We start from the raw sequence: 18,498 nt of genomic DNA, 5'->3' as shown, positions 1-18,498 counted from the left end.
ATGATAATATCATGCTGGCTTTAGAATTATAAGCCACTTCTTAGTTGGGCTTTTATGCCACGTTCAGTGCACGTGCCTGCCGCTGGTCTCCGCTTACGCGGGAACCACCGCACGGAGACGCGTAACTGCTCCGAGTTCTTCTCTCTCGTACGAGAGGAGGCATCACCAATTCCGAGGCACGCTCCCGCTCCCAAAAATACCCAATTAGATTCAGGTTAGAAAACTCTAATTGACCCCTCAAAATCCTCATCGCCTACTCTAATTCTCTTAAGCGACCCAATCTATATTTCTCATCCGCTACTCGGTGCGCCTCGCTGCGGAATTTCTTGGGGATGACGAAGCCGAAGCACGGATATCGTGCAGCTTTCGCTGCATCGTGTGCTCTGGTATTGCTCCTCTTCTTCTACAATAGAGGCGACGTTGTTAGGAATCCATTTCTAAACCAAAGATCAAATTTTGGCCCCCCGTGGAAGATTTACGAGTCCAATATCAATCCCCGTCAGCGGATAGCTGAGCTTTCTTTACCCAATTCGGCGAATATATCTGAAAATTTCGAATTTGTCGTCAATCCCAATGCAGTATGCTCCGGCATAACCCAACACGAGGGCTTTGCCAATGCTTGCGAGTTCCTGAGGTCACATAGAGAGTGCAGCTACGGTGGGCTGTTTGATTACTTCATGTTCTTCCACTGCACCTGTGAGAATTTTCATGTATTGGGTTACGCCGTGCTTGTTCTATGGCTACTTGCGTTGTTTTATCTATTGGGCAATACTGCTGCCGATTACTTTTGCTGTAGTCTTTCAAAGCTGGCGAACTTATTGAGGCTTCCTCCGACCGTCGCTGGGGTTACGCTCCTCCCTCTCGGAAATGGCGCTCCGGATGTTTTCGCAAGCATAGCAGCTTTTATGGGCTCTGGCTCAGGTGAAGTTGGCCTGAATAGTGTTTTAGGTGGAGCTTTATTTGTTACTTGTGTGGTTGTTGGGATAGTCTCTTTGTGTGTTGCGAAGAAGAATGTTCAGATTGATCGTAAATGCTTTATCAGGGATGTTACCTTCTTCCTGTTCACACTGGTTGTGTTGTCAATAATTTTGATTATTGGGAAGGTGGATATTATTGGAGCAGCTACGTTTGTTATGATATACTTGGTTTATGCCTTTGTCGTGGCAGCGCATGAGCTATTGGGGAAGCATGCTCATATGTTGAAGTTGGACGCGGTGCACCCTTTGATTCCAGTTGCAGGAAGCATCTTTTCTAATGGAGGGGACGAGGACACGTCCATTTACAACCCATTTCTTGACGATGTTGCCATTGGCGATGTGCCTCAGTTTACCTCGCTCCCTCAATGGATGTGGGCTTCGCATGTGGCTATCTTCTCAAATTATGGACACAGGAGTGGTACGTTTGATAAGTCAAAGCCTCTCTGGGGTTGGGGGGATGAAGCAGAAGATGATAAGTCGTTGCTGCTCAAAGTTTTAGCTTTCGCGGAGATGCCTCTGACCTTCCCAAGAAGGTGCACCATTCCCGTCGTCGAGGAAGATAGGTGGTCAAAGGCATTCGCGGTCACTAGTGCTTCCCTAGCACCATTTCTTTTGGCATTTCTTTGGGACACCCATGACAAGGAGGACTCCAGAGTTAATATAAACGCTTATACAGCTGCTGGCATTGTCGGAGTGTTTCTTGGGGCCTTGGCTTTGCTATTTACCACTAATGAGAATCCACCACGAAGATACTTGTTGCCATGGGTTCTGGGAGGTTTCTTTATGAGTATCATCTGGTTTTATATTGTTGCTAATGAGTTGCTTGCACTTTTGGTAGCCTTGGGCACAATACTGCATATCAACCCATCTATTCTTGGTTTAACAGTGTTAGCATGGGGTAATTCAATGGGTGACTTGACGTCGAACGTAGCTTTGGCACTGAAAGGCAGTGATGAGGTTCAAGTTGCTATCTCAGGATGCTATGCTGGGCCCATGTTCAACACGCTTGTTGGACTAGGAATCTCAGTGTTGATTGCAGCATGGTCAGCGAGGCCTGCATCCTATGTTCTTCCAAAGAATAGTTCATTGATTTATACCATGGGGTTTCTTATATGTGGCCTCCTCTGGGTTCTTTTCGCTCTCCCCCGTAGTGAAATGCGTCCCAGTAAGATGCTAGGAATTAGCCTTATAGCTCTTTATCTGATATTTCTGTCAATTAGGGTGAGTGCAGCAGCTGGAAACAGACCGATGTTTGGCCTGCACTAACATTATTTTGCAAACTGAGAAGTCTACAGATTTGTCAGAACCTGGTTATTTGGATTATGTAAATAATCTATCCGGTATGGAACTCCAAGCAAGTACCACACTTACATAGCCTTGTATTCTTGATAGGAGTAAAACATTGCACATATTTAGATGAATGATAAATTACTATATTACTGCTTTCCCTCTTCTATATATTATGCTTTTGATAACTAAAATTATTTCGCACCTCATCCTTTCACTTGATGTGTCACTGGCAAGAAATATTATGTGTCTTTTAAGCTTGTTTCTAGGATTGCCTGTAGAATACATTATGTATATTAATCCTTAACATCATTATGCTTACTTAGCTAAATCGTGAAATTGACTCCATATCAGTCATTTACCGGTCGCTAGTCAGATCAGTTTGCCTTTTTCTGTTCATCTGTGTACTTTTATGCAAAAGGTGCTGTTGAGCTATGTAAAATTTTCCTTGTTTATTTCTGTTTGCTAACATGTGTGTATGGCGACCTGCTTTAAACTCTATATGGGGGATTAGTGGCGGTGGGGAATGTGATATACCTATGTTTTCCATTTATTTGTACTCTTTTTTGAACTGATTATATGCACAGCAAGGATGGGCGACTCCAACAAAGTTTCAGTAAAGATGGACAATAATGGCCTTTCGATTTGCCAATAATTCATGCATATGTGCTATGCATGTGCTTCCTTATGTTTTTTATAATCATGGCGGCTTATGTTTTTCTAATAACTTGGTGAAGAGAATTTGTTTGAAGTTTTCTGAAGTCCTGCCTTGGGCTCGAACAAACTCCAACTCTATCGTTCATTTTATCTTTATTGCTTCGGAATGTCTGGATTTTTCATGTTTTGGGTTTCTGAATTATTGTTTGAGTAGATCGCAGAGTGTAGTTTATTCTCTGACGTCTTCAAGAGTTGATAACGTAGTTTGTATTCTCTCTTACAATTAATCATTCGTCAGGATAACAGGAAAATGTGTCAAGTAGACATTCATTTACACCATCACATGGTTCTATTCCTTTTGTCCTCGTCTACTTTTATTTTATGATGCAATCCTTTTCATCTCTCTGGTATTTGGGCAGAGTTTTCTCATCATCTTTTTCAGTTGACTTATGATGAATGTAATTCATCCGGATCCTGGTTTGCCTGCACAGGGATTTGATATTTTGTATGTGTATATGTTCATAGAATACTCTTCTTGTGTAATGATGAATACTTCACATGAAATACCATGAGATCTGAAATGGAGTTCCAGTTCCCAGCCAGTTCCGTGAAACCCAATTCTTATTTGAAAGGTAGCGGGGATTCAATGGGCAGCAAAATGATGTTTTTTTTTACTTGTTGACAGATGCCCATAAATTTTTGAAAATGACAGTTTAAGCATTTATTTTGCCCTTGATTATAGCGTCTTGAAATCAACGATGGCCGTGCCGTAAGAGGAGAGAAAAAAAAGGGATATTCACCTTCACCGTTGCTGTCGCTACTCGCCAATCGCCTCTCGCCGTCGCCGTAGTCCGATCTAGCGTTGGGTGCCCTAGCTTGAGGTAGGCGGAAGAGAGATCGAGAGAGAGAAAGAGAAATCAAGAGAGATCGAGATATATATATATATATATACATATATAAAGTTATCAGTTAAAAACTTAAGTTCCGAATCTCTCGGACTAGGGCACCCGATGCGAGATTAGGCGACGACGAACGACGACGGTGAGCAACGACGGATAGCTCGACAACAAGATTGATGACAAGCAACGAAACTATTAGGAGGGGTGCCGTGCGGCACCCCCTCGTGCCTGTACATCGCGGACGTGACCATCCATGCTTGAAATAACTTGTTAGTATATATTAATTCCTCGTGCCGGTACGTCGCGGACGTGACCATCCATGCTTGAAATAACTTGTTAGTATATATTAATTCTATGATGTTAACTTTATTCTTAATAATAATTCATTATCACGGACATCTTCTCCTCACTGTTTTTTTTTCACAAATAAGAAAAATATAAAAAAAATGGTACTTAGTCAGAATATTAAGTAAATATTGCTGATGTAATCATCTTTAATATTATTTTTCTAGCTTAAGCGAGGCGAGCAACATTATCCGATCAATCAAAAAACGAAAAGTTAAAAAGAAAGCGTTATTCAAATTAGCTCACTAAGGTTCCCGCCATCCACAACGCCCGCGTGCCACCCACGCGAAACAAGTGCAAGTAACGTTTCATTTAGACGGCGTTTCTGTATTAGTCTGAGTAAGTGGTTAGGGATTAACGGCGATGCAACACGACGTATCCATGGGTCCTGCGTATCTCGTGGGCCCCGCGTATTGCGAGTCTACTCTCTTTAAAAGGAGACGGCGCGTATCATTACCGAGGTCAGTTTTGCTTCCCTCGTATTCTTTCTTCCCTCCTCTCCTCTCTTCTCCTCCTCTGTCTTGGCGTCGTCCGTCTTCACCTAGGGTTTTCATCACATCGGGTTTCCATAGGCCGCGAATCCATCAGATGAGTTGGAGAGCTGGATCATCTTCTTCATCGTCCAAGGTCGGATTGAGACATCGCGATATGATGAGAGATCAGGTTCGATTGGTTTGTTTCTTGTATATGGAATCTTATTCTTTATTTGTTCGTGATGGGTGATTTGTATGATGAGTTCTCTATTCTGGTTTCTTGTTGATGGGAGTTTGAGTTTCTTTAGAGTAGACGAACGATGCCAAGGAACGCATTAACCTTTGGCATCATTTTTTCGTACTCCTAATTCCATGATCGATCTGCCCCTGACATGTTATAGGAGACCGATGCATTAAATCTAAAAATAAAAGACTCGATCTCTCGTTTTCGTTCTGGATTTTGATCTCACCTGGTAGTTCGTGGTTTTGGATTTTAACTCAAATCGTGTGATTTAATTGCTTAGGTAATTTCATTGTCTCATTATATTTTCTCTAGATTACAAGTATGCATAATATTAGTTATGTTTTAAGTATCAACCTCGATTTGTGCTGTTGTGCACCAATTAGACATCAATGTCTTCCTATTCGAATATTTTACTTAGCGGTCATATTACTACCCATCATTGTAAATTACTCTCTTTGTTTATTATCTGGAAGTAAATTAAACCTACAAAGTTTCTTCATTTGTGTTACGAATCAGATTTGGAACGATCCGTTTGTAGGATGATCTTAAGATTTTGAGTGGTAGTAATCTCTGAAGTTTCAGATCTAATAGTTTTAGAATGAAATCAATCAGAGATTCGAATGAAAATTTATAATTAAAATAAGTGGAATAAGGTCGAAGTAGGGCACAATAGTAATTAACTGATATTGCGGGGGTCGTCAGAGGGTTGGTGGACGGTCGTAGGGTAGGGTAGCGTGGCTGCTGGAGGAAGGTGGTGGCTAAAGTTTGGAAGCGTTGGAGGTTCTACGGCTATGATCTACTTCTAAAAAGATAGATCGGTTACGGTAAAAAATAAAGACGATAAGTAATGCAAGTTAAATAAACTTAATTTAACACAATATTCATTCCATGATAATCAATTAGGGATGCACTCCACATATAGGCTAACCATAGACCGACTTTTATTAAGATTTGTCTTATTAGCTCATGTTAAAGATAAACATGACTTAACTAAATCAGTCTTACTTATCTTTCTCGAATTAATCCTTAGTTTTCAAATTTGGAGAAGTCATGAATACTAAAGTTATAAATCTGGATGTCGGCGATCTTATCCAGTTGGTTTGATATTATTCTGACGTCTGTAAAATATTCTGCAAATATTTTTCCAAAACTGCGCAGAGCTGAATTTAACTAATTAAATAAAATTCTAATCTATTAAGGCTCTAACTAAACTAAATAAGCAAATAAGATAATTAGACTCAATCCATTAAGCCCAATGTCCTCATGATGTGATCCGATTTGACCCAGATCGTATCAATCCACCACGTTTTCGTCCACCTTGTCCTCAAGGTGTTCATGGTGATTTTCAAACCTTCGTCCGCTCTCGAACTTTATGTCATTGATCTTCCTGTGCGTCCCATCTATCACTTGGAAGGGGCCCCGTGGTGTTTTCTTCTTTAAGGCTCGCTGGTTTGAGCCATAATCTGCCTTAGCCATGGTTGGCTCGAACCAAATCCTAACCGCGGATGGTTCGAGCCAAACTATAGCTACAAATGGTCTTGCCAAAACCCTAGGCGTTGTCAAATCAAAGCAAGCCCTAGCCATCGGATGAGGCGGGTTTTCAGCTAGTGGCATGTCACCATGTGGTGGGGCCGAGCCTTGATGTGCGCACTCAAGGGGTGCATCCGCTCCAAACTCTAGGGTGCTTTCGTCTACCAATGGTTCAATGCACTCTTGTTCGACCATCATGGTGTGTGTGGTTTCTACCATGGCCGGTTCTTAGGTGGGATGTTCCGGCATGGCTAGCAGCATAGGTGGGTGGTATGGAGTCTAGTTATCTTATTTGCTTATTTAGTTTAATTAGAGCCTTAATAGGTTATAATTTTAATTACTTAGCTAAATCCAGCTATGCGCATTTTTAGGAAAATTTTCGCATAATATTCTACAGATGTCAGAATAATATCAAACCAGCTGGATAAGATCATCAACCTCTAGATCTATAACTTTGGTATTTACGACTTCTCCAGATTCGGAATCTATCTACGGCGGAACGAAGGAGTAATTCGAGAAAGATAAGGAATGTTGATTTAGCTAAGTCATAATTATCTCTAAGTGATGTTTATCTTTAATATAAGCTAATAAGGCAAATCCTAATGAAAGTCGGTCTAGGGCTAGTCTCTTTAAATATGTGGAAAAAGTACATCCCTAATTGATTATCATGGAATAAATATTTAGTTAAATTTATTTATCTTACATTACTTGTCGTCTTTATTTTTTACCGTAATCGTTAGATCGTCATTATTTTTCTAGGAGTAGATCATTACCGTAGAACCTTCAACGCTTCCAAACTCTAGCCACGACCTTCCTCCAGCAGCCATCCTACCCCACGGCCGTCCATCACCACCCTTAGTCATTTGCTACCATTCGACGACCGTCGCAATGTCAGTTAATTACTATTCTGCCCTACTTCGATATTACTCCACTATTTTAATTGTAAATTTTCATCCAAATATTTGATTGACTTCATTCCAAAGTCATTAGATCAAAAACTTCCGAGATTACTACCTCTCAAAATCTCAGGATTATCCTACGAACAGATCGTTCCAGATCTGATTCGTAACATTAGTATCAGAGCAAACGTTTCTCGGACGATGATGAACACACGATACAAAGCTAAACCGGTGGTGATTGCATCCATGGAGGACTAAGAATTCATCTCAATGTCTGTTGAGATTTCCTCAGTACCACCAGCAGTCGTCAGCAATGAGCCACCGGCGTAGGCGAAGGCATTGTTAGAGTCCATGGACTCGTTGCAGAAATTATCGAAGAGAGTAACATAGAGCTCTGAGAGGATCAAGAAGACTGTCCAAGCCTTGATAGCAATTATTTTAGCTCGACAGCAGCCCCCTGTGCAGCCAGAATCGCCAGCCACATCGGAATCAGCTACTCATGGCAAGAAAAATTCCACCCTTAAAAGAGATGGAGGGGAGCTCCAAACTGCCACCACCACCTTTGGTCGTCAGCTACCCTCTGACGACCGCCACAACGTCAATTAATTACTATTTTGCCCTTCTTCGACCTTGTTCTATTATTTTAATCATAAATTTTCATCCAAATTTTTGATTAACCATTCCAAAGCCATTAGATTCAGAATTTCTGAGATTACTACTACTCAAAATCTCAGGATCATCCTACGGACGGATCGTTCCAGATCTGGTTCGTAACAATCTGTAACTCCCTCTGGAAGCATCCCATCTTACTATATCTTGCTCATGATACTTGATTGAATATCCAACTTCTTAGTAAAGCTCCTAACTTTGTGATTTCCAAAAGAATCACATATTTAATTGGTCGGAATAGCAGAATTTTACTAGTCAAGAAAACAAAATGACTTAAATGTTATTCTGTTCCTTGACAGATGCTATATTGTTCTGGATATTTAACTATTCTATTTTGTTAGAACTAAAAATATGTCCCCAGTTTGTGATAGACTATCGTTATTGCATTATAGTCAAATTAGAAATTGAAAACTGAGTTACAAATGCAAAGATCTGTTAGTTAAAGTCAGTTTTGTTCATACGTGACTTGCTTTAGAAGTAGTTCCATAAAACTAGTCAAATGTGATTTGCTTTAATAAAGTTGAGTTATGATCATATGTTCAGATGTTCCAATTTCTCTTCTGGCTTTCCAGTTGTCTAGTTTTCATCTTGTGAATTATAGCGAGTTCCCAATTCCATCTTTGGTGTTCAGACATGATCTTTCCATATAATTTATTAACCAAGTTCAATTCGGCTTAATGGTACTTCAATCTTGTTATAATGATATAACCTTGGCTAAATTTTTCATTGCACTAATGCATTCTTAAGCTCACATGATAGTTTGTAACTGTACATTGGAAGAATTTGCTTGTCTGGGTAATGAGTTGCTATTTTGTTGTGCTATAGAGTTGCAATAAATGAATGACAACTTATTCATCCTCTCGATTTGTTTCTTGGATTACATTTCCTTCACCTGAATCTTAGATTCAGTGCCTACTATAAAACCTTGGTCCTTGCATTTACGCCTTATCGATCCTAATTATGTTTAGCAATAAGTAGATCCTGATTGCAGATATTTTTCTACCTTGGTTATTGTTGTTCTACAGCTATAACTGATACACAAATTATCTGTCTCAAATCTTTTCCTATCTTTAAGCCCATCTATTTCTTAATCATAATCTTGGCTCTTGTTACTTTGCATGTAAATTCTCGTTTACTGATTTTGATAATCTTCTATCTTTGTATCTTATATCAAAATATTTTACTGTTAATAATTTACCTTGCTTTTTATAGTATTTTAGATCTATCACTGTGGAACTCTTGAAGCTTGAGAGGTTTGTTTTAAAAATCAAGTATTGTACTGTCAAATATGCAGTTATATATATGCTCTTCAATTTCTCTAAAAGTCTCTACTCGTCTTAGCTTTTCTTATTTTTTCTACAGAATCTTTTTACTTTGAGCCAAATTGCCTATACCTCCTTTACTAGTAGTGGCAATAAATTGTGACCCTCATGTTCACATGTTGTATTGTTTTCTCCCTCTTTTGTATGTTTACTGTGCTAACTTTTCTGTTCAGATTATGAAGGTTGAGCTTTAGATTGTTGACAAAAATGTTTCCTGAAAAGAAAACCAAAACCGAACTTAAAGGTAAATTAACTTGGATAGATTCAAAGCTTGTTTAGCTAACTTGAATATACTATATATATATTTCTATTGTCATTATTGATTGCCTGCATACCTCTCCGAACTGTAATTTCAATCTAGCATTATTGATCATTACCAATCGTCTGCTAACTTTTCTGATCAAATTGTGAAGGTTGGGCTATAGGTTGTTGACACAAAAAGTTTGCCAAAAAGAAAACCAACACCAAATTTAAAGGTGAAGGTTAACTTGGATAGATTCAAAGCTTGCTTAGCTATATATTATCTTTTTTTTTCCATATTGTCATTACCTATCAGATGCTTACCTCTCTGAACTGTAATTTCAATCTAGCACTATTGATGATTATCGCAGCTCCATCTAGTCAGGTGTGTCAGTGATCTTCCCCTTAAATATATAATTGACAATTATACTTCCGCACGTATATTATTTGATCTGTGACCCGAGTTGAAACTTGTTCTTTATAATTCTGTAATCATCTTGAATTGTAAACATGCCTAAATAATACTTGCCCTTTATTGCTAAAATCACGATTATAAACATGATTTTTCACAACTGAAACCTTCGCTATGTCTCTGTAGCTTCAAAGTTACAAAGCCTGCCTATCCAATGGAAGATGATAAATAGGTAATTTCAAGATTATTAATTTTCTATTAAATATTGTTAATTTAAAATTCTGTTAAATATTGTTATAGCAATATAGGGATTGTGGAACATATGCTGCCTTTTAATTTACATATATGTTATATACTGGTTAAACCGTCGTGTCAAAAGCACTTCCTGATTTCAGTAAATGCTACTAAAGTTGAGTTAATTAGACGTACCGTTTGATTATGTTTGAATATTTGTCAAATATTTTATGCCTTTTTATTCAAATGAACTGTGCCTCCATCTCACCCTCACCTTGTGAGAGAACCGGTAAAATTGATAAATATACAACTTTATGCAAGTAATATTAATTGCGTTAAATTGCGAACCTTGATTTGTGCTTGAATTAAATATCTTTGTTTTCTTATTCAAATATTTTACTTGCTCCTAGTGCTACTTGTTATTTGTAATCTCTACCTTATCTGGAAGAAAATTAGACCTTGAAAGTTTTTCCATAGGTAACTCTCTTCGTAAGTACGTCGTCTTACTGCATGTTGTTTATGATACTTGGTTGATTATCCTAACCGCTTAGTAAAGCTTCTTTAACTTTGTCATTTCCAAATGGATCACATATATATAGATTGGTTGAAACAAACAACATTTTACTGCAAATGATGAGTTTTAGTCAAGAACACAAAATGACTAAATGACATGCTTTCGACTATAGCATTTCAAAGGGCATTAATTACGTCATAAGCGCCAGGTTGGAGGATGCAAATCACTCGCCACATGTAATAATGTTGTTGGGTGGGGAATTGCGAGTTTATGGGCCCAACTTACCTCCATCTTCTTGTGCAGTATACTGTAGTACAACTTGTACTGCACATTCTCGTCTACGACTCTTCCTTTGTCGTCACTCCGATACCCCTCTGTTCTTTTTGAAAACTTCTAAAATAGCCTTGCGCATAAGTTTAGCTTCGTTCCAACTATAAAGCCCTTTCCTTTTATTTGGTATGATTTCGGAATTCCCTTATTACAACAACTCTTTTTCTTTTTTTCTCTTTTTTGTTGTTTCTTTTTTGATTTAGTGTCGCCCTTAGCTATTAGCTATTGTTACATGACATAGCAAAATGATGGTTAACGACAACTTTGTAATAAATTAATTGCCAACACTTCATAATTATTCCTTGTATTTAAAGTCTTTTTTTTGTGGACAAAAAATCCTTATATTTAAAGTCAAATCACTCAATCCTTACATCAATAACAATGCCGTAATTATCTCGACTTACAAGGGCGTAAATTATCAGATGGAATCACATAGAGTGTATATATCTCCATTTCCCGGCTAGCGTCCTCTTGCTTCCGATCTGTGAATTCTCCATTCCTGCCACTCTCATTTCCTCCCATTCCCCACATCCAAGATGATGCACATGACCTTCTACTGGGGCATAAGGGTCACCATCCTCTTCGATTCATGGCGAACCGATTCTTGGCTGAGCTACGGGCTCAGCCTCCTCGCCCTCTTCCTCGTCTCCGTCTTCTACCAGTACATGGAGGACCGTCGGATCCGTTTTAAGATTCTCTCCAAGGCCAAGCCCCTCCCTCCGTCGGCCGTCGAGGTTCCGCTCCTCTTCTCCTCCAGTGCCGGCGCCGGACGAGTCTGGTCGCCGGAGAGGTTCGCCTCCGCCGTCCTCTTCGGGGTCAACTCCGCGATCGGGTACCTTCTCATGCTCGCCGTAATGTCCTTCAACGGCGGCGTGTTCATCGCCATCGTCTTTGGTTTGGCCGTCGGGTATCTCGTCTTTAGGGGCGAAGGACAGGAAGATCTTGTTGCCCTCGAGAACCCTTGCGCTTGTTCGTAGTTGGTATTCTCCCCAGTTTCATGTTTTACTTTTTAATCTTATAATAAATCTGGGAAAGTTTAGTGTTCAATATTATCTTATTCCCTACTGATCTCAGAAATAGAAAAAACTGTTGTTGTTGGATAAAGAATGGAGATTTCTGCTTGTGATTTGAAAGGGGAAATAAGAGACGGTCAATAATGTCTTTTTTTTCCTTTAATTATGTGTATACAAGTAAAGGAAACTTGACTGGTCGTCTGAAAGGATGGGTTTCTCGTTGTTGTTGGTGCTACTGTTTGTCCTGTATCAGTAATTTCACATATCAGAGAAGTATTTAATTGAATACAGCAAAGCAAGTGTAATGTATTCTTTGCTTTCGATTGAACATTAGCTGAGTTTGTTAGACATGGCATAAAGAAGAGTGGTTCCAGTTTTTGCCTCCCTATACATATATACAGCTCGTAACTTGTTGTTGCAGAATTATACTGTTTTTTTTTTACTCAAATAAGTGTTTCATAGATTATCATACAACCATATCAAACCAGGTTATTTCTGTAGGTTGATATGATTAACTTCTTGACATTGTTCTTCACTGGATGCAGATGCATGTATTCATTTTTCAGTTTATCGACGTTCAAATGATTCTAGAAATACTTATCGATGCTTTTGTTGCTTGAAGTAGATTGAGTATAGAGGACCATCCAATGATTAGGAATATTAGATTCTAGGTAAGTTAGAAGCTGTTTCGTCACTCAAATGAGGGTTTCATAGATAATCGTACGACCATATCAAACCAGGTTCTCTCTGTAGGTTGGTATGATTAACTTCTTGACATTGTTCTTCACTGGATGCAGATGCATGTATTCATGTTTTTAGTGTATCAACATTCCAATGATTCTAAAAGTACTTATCAATGATTTTGTTGCTAGAAGTAGATTGAGTGCTGGTGACCATCCAATGATTAGGAATATTAGATGCTATGTAAGTTACAAGTAGCTAAATATCAGCAAAACTGTCCAAAAATAAAGTCTAACAGAGAATATACTTTCAATGCCAAAGTCTAACTTATGCTTCATTGAATGTGCTGTATAAAGTCAGGAGATACTAGACAGGCCTAGGCAGCTGTCCTGAACGAGCAGCTAATAAATTCAAAAAGGCACCTTTCTTCTATTTTGATTTTGGACGTTTCCGGGGAAAGCAAGCTGGGAAATTGTCCATGTAATTTCTGAATACTTCTTGCAAGTTCTCTACGTGCAATGGTTCAAATATTATGTCTGTTCTTTCCTAATACTGTTTGTACTTAAAAGGAGTAGGAATGCCACATGCAGATTCGCAATGAAGGTTACATCGTATTATCATTATGCCAGCATTAGCACTGTTTTCGTCCATCTGGTTCTGATCACCGGTGTCTATAGTAATTATTCATTGGCATTTGAATTTGGTTACTTAAAATTGATGCTTTTGTGGTCACATGTATCTAAATGCCTTGTTTTTTTATTTATATTCTATAAAATCAAGCAACAAGGAATATAATTAATTTGACCTCCATATCGGATATTACCTTACATGCAAATGTCACGGTACTTCGGTTGAACCATCATTTGATGTGGATTCCTTGTAGAATATGTGCTTTCTTGTAGAAATGCGTTGTATGTAAGTGGATGTGCATTCTAATGTATATGAGTATCATTCTTATTCTGCCATATGTCAATGAACCACCTGATAATTTACCATTGATTGCTGGTTTACATCTTCCATTGCAATTGTTGCATGCCCCATTCTCAATAAGCATCAACCTCACTAACACAAACGTAGCATTCGTTCGCACGCGTGTGTATGCTTGTTTGGTCACACAACCGTTGTTATTAAGCATCAATGACACAAATTATTAGTGAATTGTTTTGTTTATGTATGTGCATGTGCCTATATTCTAATATACATAGGTGTAAATGGATTTGTCTGTTTGAGCTCCTATATAGTTAATAAGATTTGATAGATATGCAGTATTTTACAATTTTACTGACTAAGATGGCCTTGCCTGCGAGTATCAGCATGTGGCTTTTTTTCTATCGCCGCTGAAGTTGTTTGCCATCGATCTCGTCGTCCAACTTTCTATCGCCACTGAAGTTGAAGAGTGAAGGTGAGTAGTTTTTTTTCTCTTCCTTGCGACACAGTTGACAAGTATAGCGACTGGCCGGTACGGGCTGTGCTTGTGGCATCGGCTATCCTTATTGCCGACCAACTTTAAGGTGATCAGGAGCTTTAGTAATAAGATAGGTGTTTTTGATATACTGGTCACTTTTTAGGGGAAGAGGTAATATTGTTAGGCAGTAGTTAATTCTGTTTTACTTTATTTTATTGCAATATATTTAAGAGGGAGTTTAGAGACTGAGAGTAGGAAAAAAAAGAAAACATGCTACTTTCTGCTTGTTTGCTCTTTATCCCCTTATATTCTCTTCCCTACTTTTCTTCTCTAGTATTTTATATGATCTCTAGGTTTCTCATCTCCTTTAGTTTCTAGCAATTATCTCAGTCTGGCGTATTTTTTTGCATAAAAGGATATATAATCTCTTCATCTTTTTACTATAATCCGTATAGGATTAGAAAGTCTTTCAAATCTTATTATCTAGATTTGTATCTGCTATAATTGCTGGAAGACACTTAAAAATCAATTGACGGCAACATTTTTTTAATGGATTTTTAAAACTGCAAATCTCAATAGTAAGCTTGCATCATGGGTTAATTAGTTGTGCTGGACCTTTGAATTATATAATAATGTGAGTTTGAGGCTTCAAGTGGTTTAGTGAACTATAGTCCAATTATTATGCGTCTGTGATGATCATCATTAACCTTATGCAAACAAGAACCATATAAATTAGTGTCACCTCTTTCTTGTCAGTTAGGTTAGGTTAAAGGTATCGCAGCTTTAAAGTGTCGTCATTAATGTAAGCAAACAAAATCTAGGCGATGCTCATCAAAAGCTAGGAATATGAAATATCTTCAGTTTCTTAAAAATATTCATTTGCAGCAACTTCTACGAAATAGCTTAGCATCTTAGGTGTAAGGTATTACCTTTTTTAATCATGAATGCCTCATTGCCAACTTTTCTTGTATGAGAATGATTGGTGCAGTGTTAACAATAAATGCTTACCGGAAGGAGTTCCGAATAGTCAAGTGCTTAATATTTTCTTTATATGCTTCTGTACTTTGTCATTACTAGTTTCTTATATGTTTTTGTGTCTGTATTTAAAGTCACTATCAATATATGCTAACTAACCTGCACTACAAATCTTTATAAGATCTTTGTTATTTATCTTCACTGTGCATGTTTCTCGTTGGAACAATTTTGTAATGCATGCTTAATGGGGGGATTACAGCATCTAAGTTTGGTGAGTGTTTGACTTGCACACATTCTTCACTATCAGTATAGTGCTAGTGAGAAATTTGATGGATACCAAAATTCCATATAAATATTTGCCGCTTTATTCACTTGTTATTCCTAACTTTGCCTTAGAATGCAAATTCTAGATGAGCTACATTTGGATTTGGTTCATTACCATGCCATTCAGTTGATTGCAAGACTTATGTTTATTTTTGTGTTGATATCCGGACTTGTAGATGTTCTTGTCCTGTGATATATGTGTGGAAGCTACTTACCCCTCTCCATCCATCCTACAAATAGATAGACAATTTACCCAAGAGATTTCCCGTATCACCTTTTCCTTCTCTCTTTTTGTCTGATAATTGGGAAGTAATTTTCGTGCTTGCAGTGCCTTTCTACTTCCTACTCCTAGTCGGTGCTGCGGACCTGAGGTATGTGAATGTCTTGGTTCTTTTTGAGTATTTGCTGGCCATTGCCAAGTTATTTCTCAGTGATTTCAAAATTAACTCACTGTTATATTTACCGTTACTAACTTGCTAATATTTAGTTGCATTGGTAACTGGGATTGCATAATTTGTGTCTAGTATAATAAGCGTCAATCAAATTTCTCGTACAAAATTTGGGTTTGCTTTATGTAATTACCAATGTGTACCGAAGTGCAACATTCATTAAGGATATCAATTTGTGGATACCTATCTTCGGGCAAACCGAGTTTGGCCGGGCCAATCGGGTTGGGCACAGCCTGTCTAGTGGGTCGGGCCGAGCTAAGCTAGAATAATCTAATCTGTTATTACTCATTAGCCTGTGAGAGAGCGAGCTGATTCGGCTGAGCCGAGTTTAATGCATGACCTGATTTTGTGAGAGCTTCTAAGGGTAGAGAGCGACCCACTTCGTCCTCGGAATATGGGGCTCTTCTCCAGTCCCGTATTGATATTCGGTCTCTTGAACAAGGAAAGCTCCATTCCCGGATGCTGGGTTTGAGTGAAACAGAGATTTGCTGCCTGTTTCAGATTAATAAAGGAAGTTCTAATGCTAGGAGCCTAGGACAATTTGAACAGATGTTAAACTCAAGGAAACTTTTAAAATGCTTACTCCCTGCAGAAGTATATGATTTCCTTTCTAAAAGGTACAAATTTAGCAGACCGAAGACATACCATAGAAACATAGTGAGCGCATGAAGCAGATGGTGTTGGAGATCTCACCTCGCTGTGCATCTGATATTCTGATGCCGCCTCTGTTCCTCAGATGTCAACTACTTGCGACAAGTACTATCTATCACATGATTGCTCCCCATCTTTTTGAGTCCTAACAGAAAGTTCAAGAAATAAAAAAAATGCTTGAATGAGATTAGTTAACATGGCATTTCTGTGTGTAACAAGATATTAAGATGGATTGACCTTAAGTTATAGTCTAGTTGTCGGATTGAAGATGCCCCAGTGCTGTTCGATAGAATGATCAAGAGAATGTTAGATGTGTTTGTTTGAATTTGATTTCTGCATATACTAACAATGGGGACCCAAGTGAAGTGATAAAGTTTTTTGTTGTATTGCTTAGGCTGGGTTTTGGGTAGGGCTTTCGGGCTGAGCTTTTGGGTCCGGCTAGCAAGAAGCTGGCCCGTGCTGCCAATCGGCAATTTAAGCTCGAGTAGAGCCGAACCTAAACCGAGTTCAGGCTAGGCCTAACCCAGTTTGAATCTGGCTGAGCTGGGCATGGGCGGGTGGGCCATATGATCACCACTATACCTAATACACGCTATTTGCAGTCACATGTTTAGTCAGTTGAGGTAATGATGCTTTGCAGTGGAAGTTCTGAATTCAGAAAGAAATCTAGGTAATTAAATTAGCCTAAAACTTTAGGATGTATTCAGATCACTCAAAATAATTATAGTAAAACCAAAGAACGTAATTTAATAAAAATTTTAATAGGTGACAAATAAATTTAAAAAAACGAAGTCGCAGGGATTATGGTAAAAGCATAAGATTATCAATGAGAAATATCAACGTTGTTATGATAGTAACAAACATGGATGTGAGAAATAGTGGTTTAAAAAGTACACTCTGAAGAATCATTAAGCTGAAAAAGAAGAATTTGACAATTTATGAGATGCCGGAGAATGTCGATTATGCATTAGATGGCGGAAGAGAATGAATAATAAATGCTCGACAAACTGTTTATTAGTTGCCGGCATGCCGAATTATGTAATGAGGAAAATGAAAGCAACAGATTAACAACCACAACCTCCGACTCATATACTGATTAAAATACAATATAGGTGGTTGAGAGGGCAAGAGAAATAATAACAGCTTATTTTTGTTCATTTAGAATACAAGGTCTTCTGAAACAGTACAAAAGAACATGGCTCCTGCATTTCGAAGTATTTATTAAATCTCTGCATCTGCGCAAATCCCGTCGTATCTATGTAAGTTTGGATCCATGTAGTTGATTCAATTGGGAAAATTGCTTTATATTGTGATTCACATTAGTTATTACAATTGTACTAGGTTTTTGAAATCTAGCATATGTGGATATTAGCAAAATTTATGTTAAAACATAAAAATTAGTATATTTTAACAATTTAAAATTTTAGAATAATCGGTGAAGTATCACGATATTATAACAAAAGAAAGTACTCTAGTTTGAATCTTGCTAGGCTTATCTGTTATTTAAATATAAAACTTTTATTTATTTAAATTTACTTTTTAAATTTTGTAAAGTATTATATGCTCAAAAATAAGAGAAGCATTAAATATAAAATATAAAAATTATTATTCTCACAACTTAAGTGAGTCATCAGTGTGATACCTACCGGTAGGTGTGATCACATTACACGTAATTATAGTTAAGATATGTTATAGTTTATCCTATATTCATAGTACAAAATAGTCCTTTTGAAACTTACTAAGGTCCACATCGCATATTTGCAAGGGCTTTTTGCAATTTAATTATATTTAATTTTTTAATTTATAATAATAGACTTTGGTATATATTTTATTATAATAAATTATGTGTCAACTATAAAAAAATATATGTACCTAATTTTATATATTAAATCAAAAAAATTAAATATAACTAAATTGTAAAAACCCATTTTTCGAATGGATAGACCCGGAGAGAGAGAGAGTTCTGTA

General features: G+C 37.8%; 2 protein-coding genes and 1 long non-coding RNA gene across 3 annotated transcripts; all 3 read left to right on the top strand.

The window, feature by feature from the left end:
* The first annotated feature begins 140 nt into the window (after positions 1-140).
* LOC140800141 (cation/calcium exchanger 4-like) lies at positions 141-2,377 on the top strand. The gene has a single exon (XM_073154809.1). The coding sequence runs from the start codon at positions 333-335 to the stop codon at positions 2,241-2,243; it is 1,911 nt and encodes a 636-aa protein (XP_073010910.1). The 5' UTR covers positions 141-332; the 3' UTR covers positions 2,244-2,377.
* A 2,246-nt stretch (positions 2,378-4,623) lies between these two features.
* LOC140798628 (uncharacterized) lies at positions 4,624-9,912 on the top strand. Its single transcript, XR_012110881.1, has 3 exons — positions 4,624-4,828; positions 9,476-9,546; positions 9,716-9,912. It is a non-coding gene; the product is annotated as an uncharacterized lncRNA (long non-coding RNA).
* A 1,499-nt stretch (positions 9,913-11,411) lies between these two features.
* On the top strand, positions 11,412-12,340 carry LOC140780757 (copper transporter 5.1-like). Its single transcript, XM_073126507.1, has one exon. The coding sequence runs from the start codon at positions 11,569-11,571 to the stop codon at positions 12,007-12,009; it is 441 nt and encodes a 146-aa protein (XP_072982608.1). The 5' UTR covers positions 11,412-11,568; the 3' UTR covers positions 12,010-12,340.
* Positions 12,341-18,498: the final 6,158 nt, after the last annotated feature.

This window comes from Typha latifolia, chromosome 1 (genome assembly GCF_019914945.1).
Source record: "Typha latifolia isolate L0001 chromosome 1, TyphaL0001v2, whole genome shotgun sequence".
NCBI classification, from domain to species: Eukaryota; Viridiplantae; Streptophyta; class Magnoliopsida; order Poales; family Typhaceae; genus Typha; species Typha latifolia.
This window is presented reverse-complemented; position numbering and strand designations above follow the sequence as displayed.

Excerpts from the sequence above, each read along its gene's own strand:
- LOC140780757 (XM_073126507.1), top strand. The coding sequence starts at position 11,569 with ATGATGCACATGACCTTCTACTGGGGCATAAGGGTCACCATCCTCTTC.
- LOC140800141 (XM_073154809.1), top strand. The coding sequence starts at position 333 with ATGACGAAGCCGAAGCACGGATATCGTGCAGCTTTCGCTGCATCGTGT.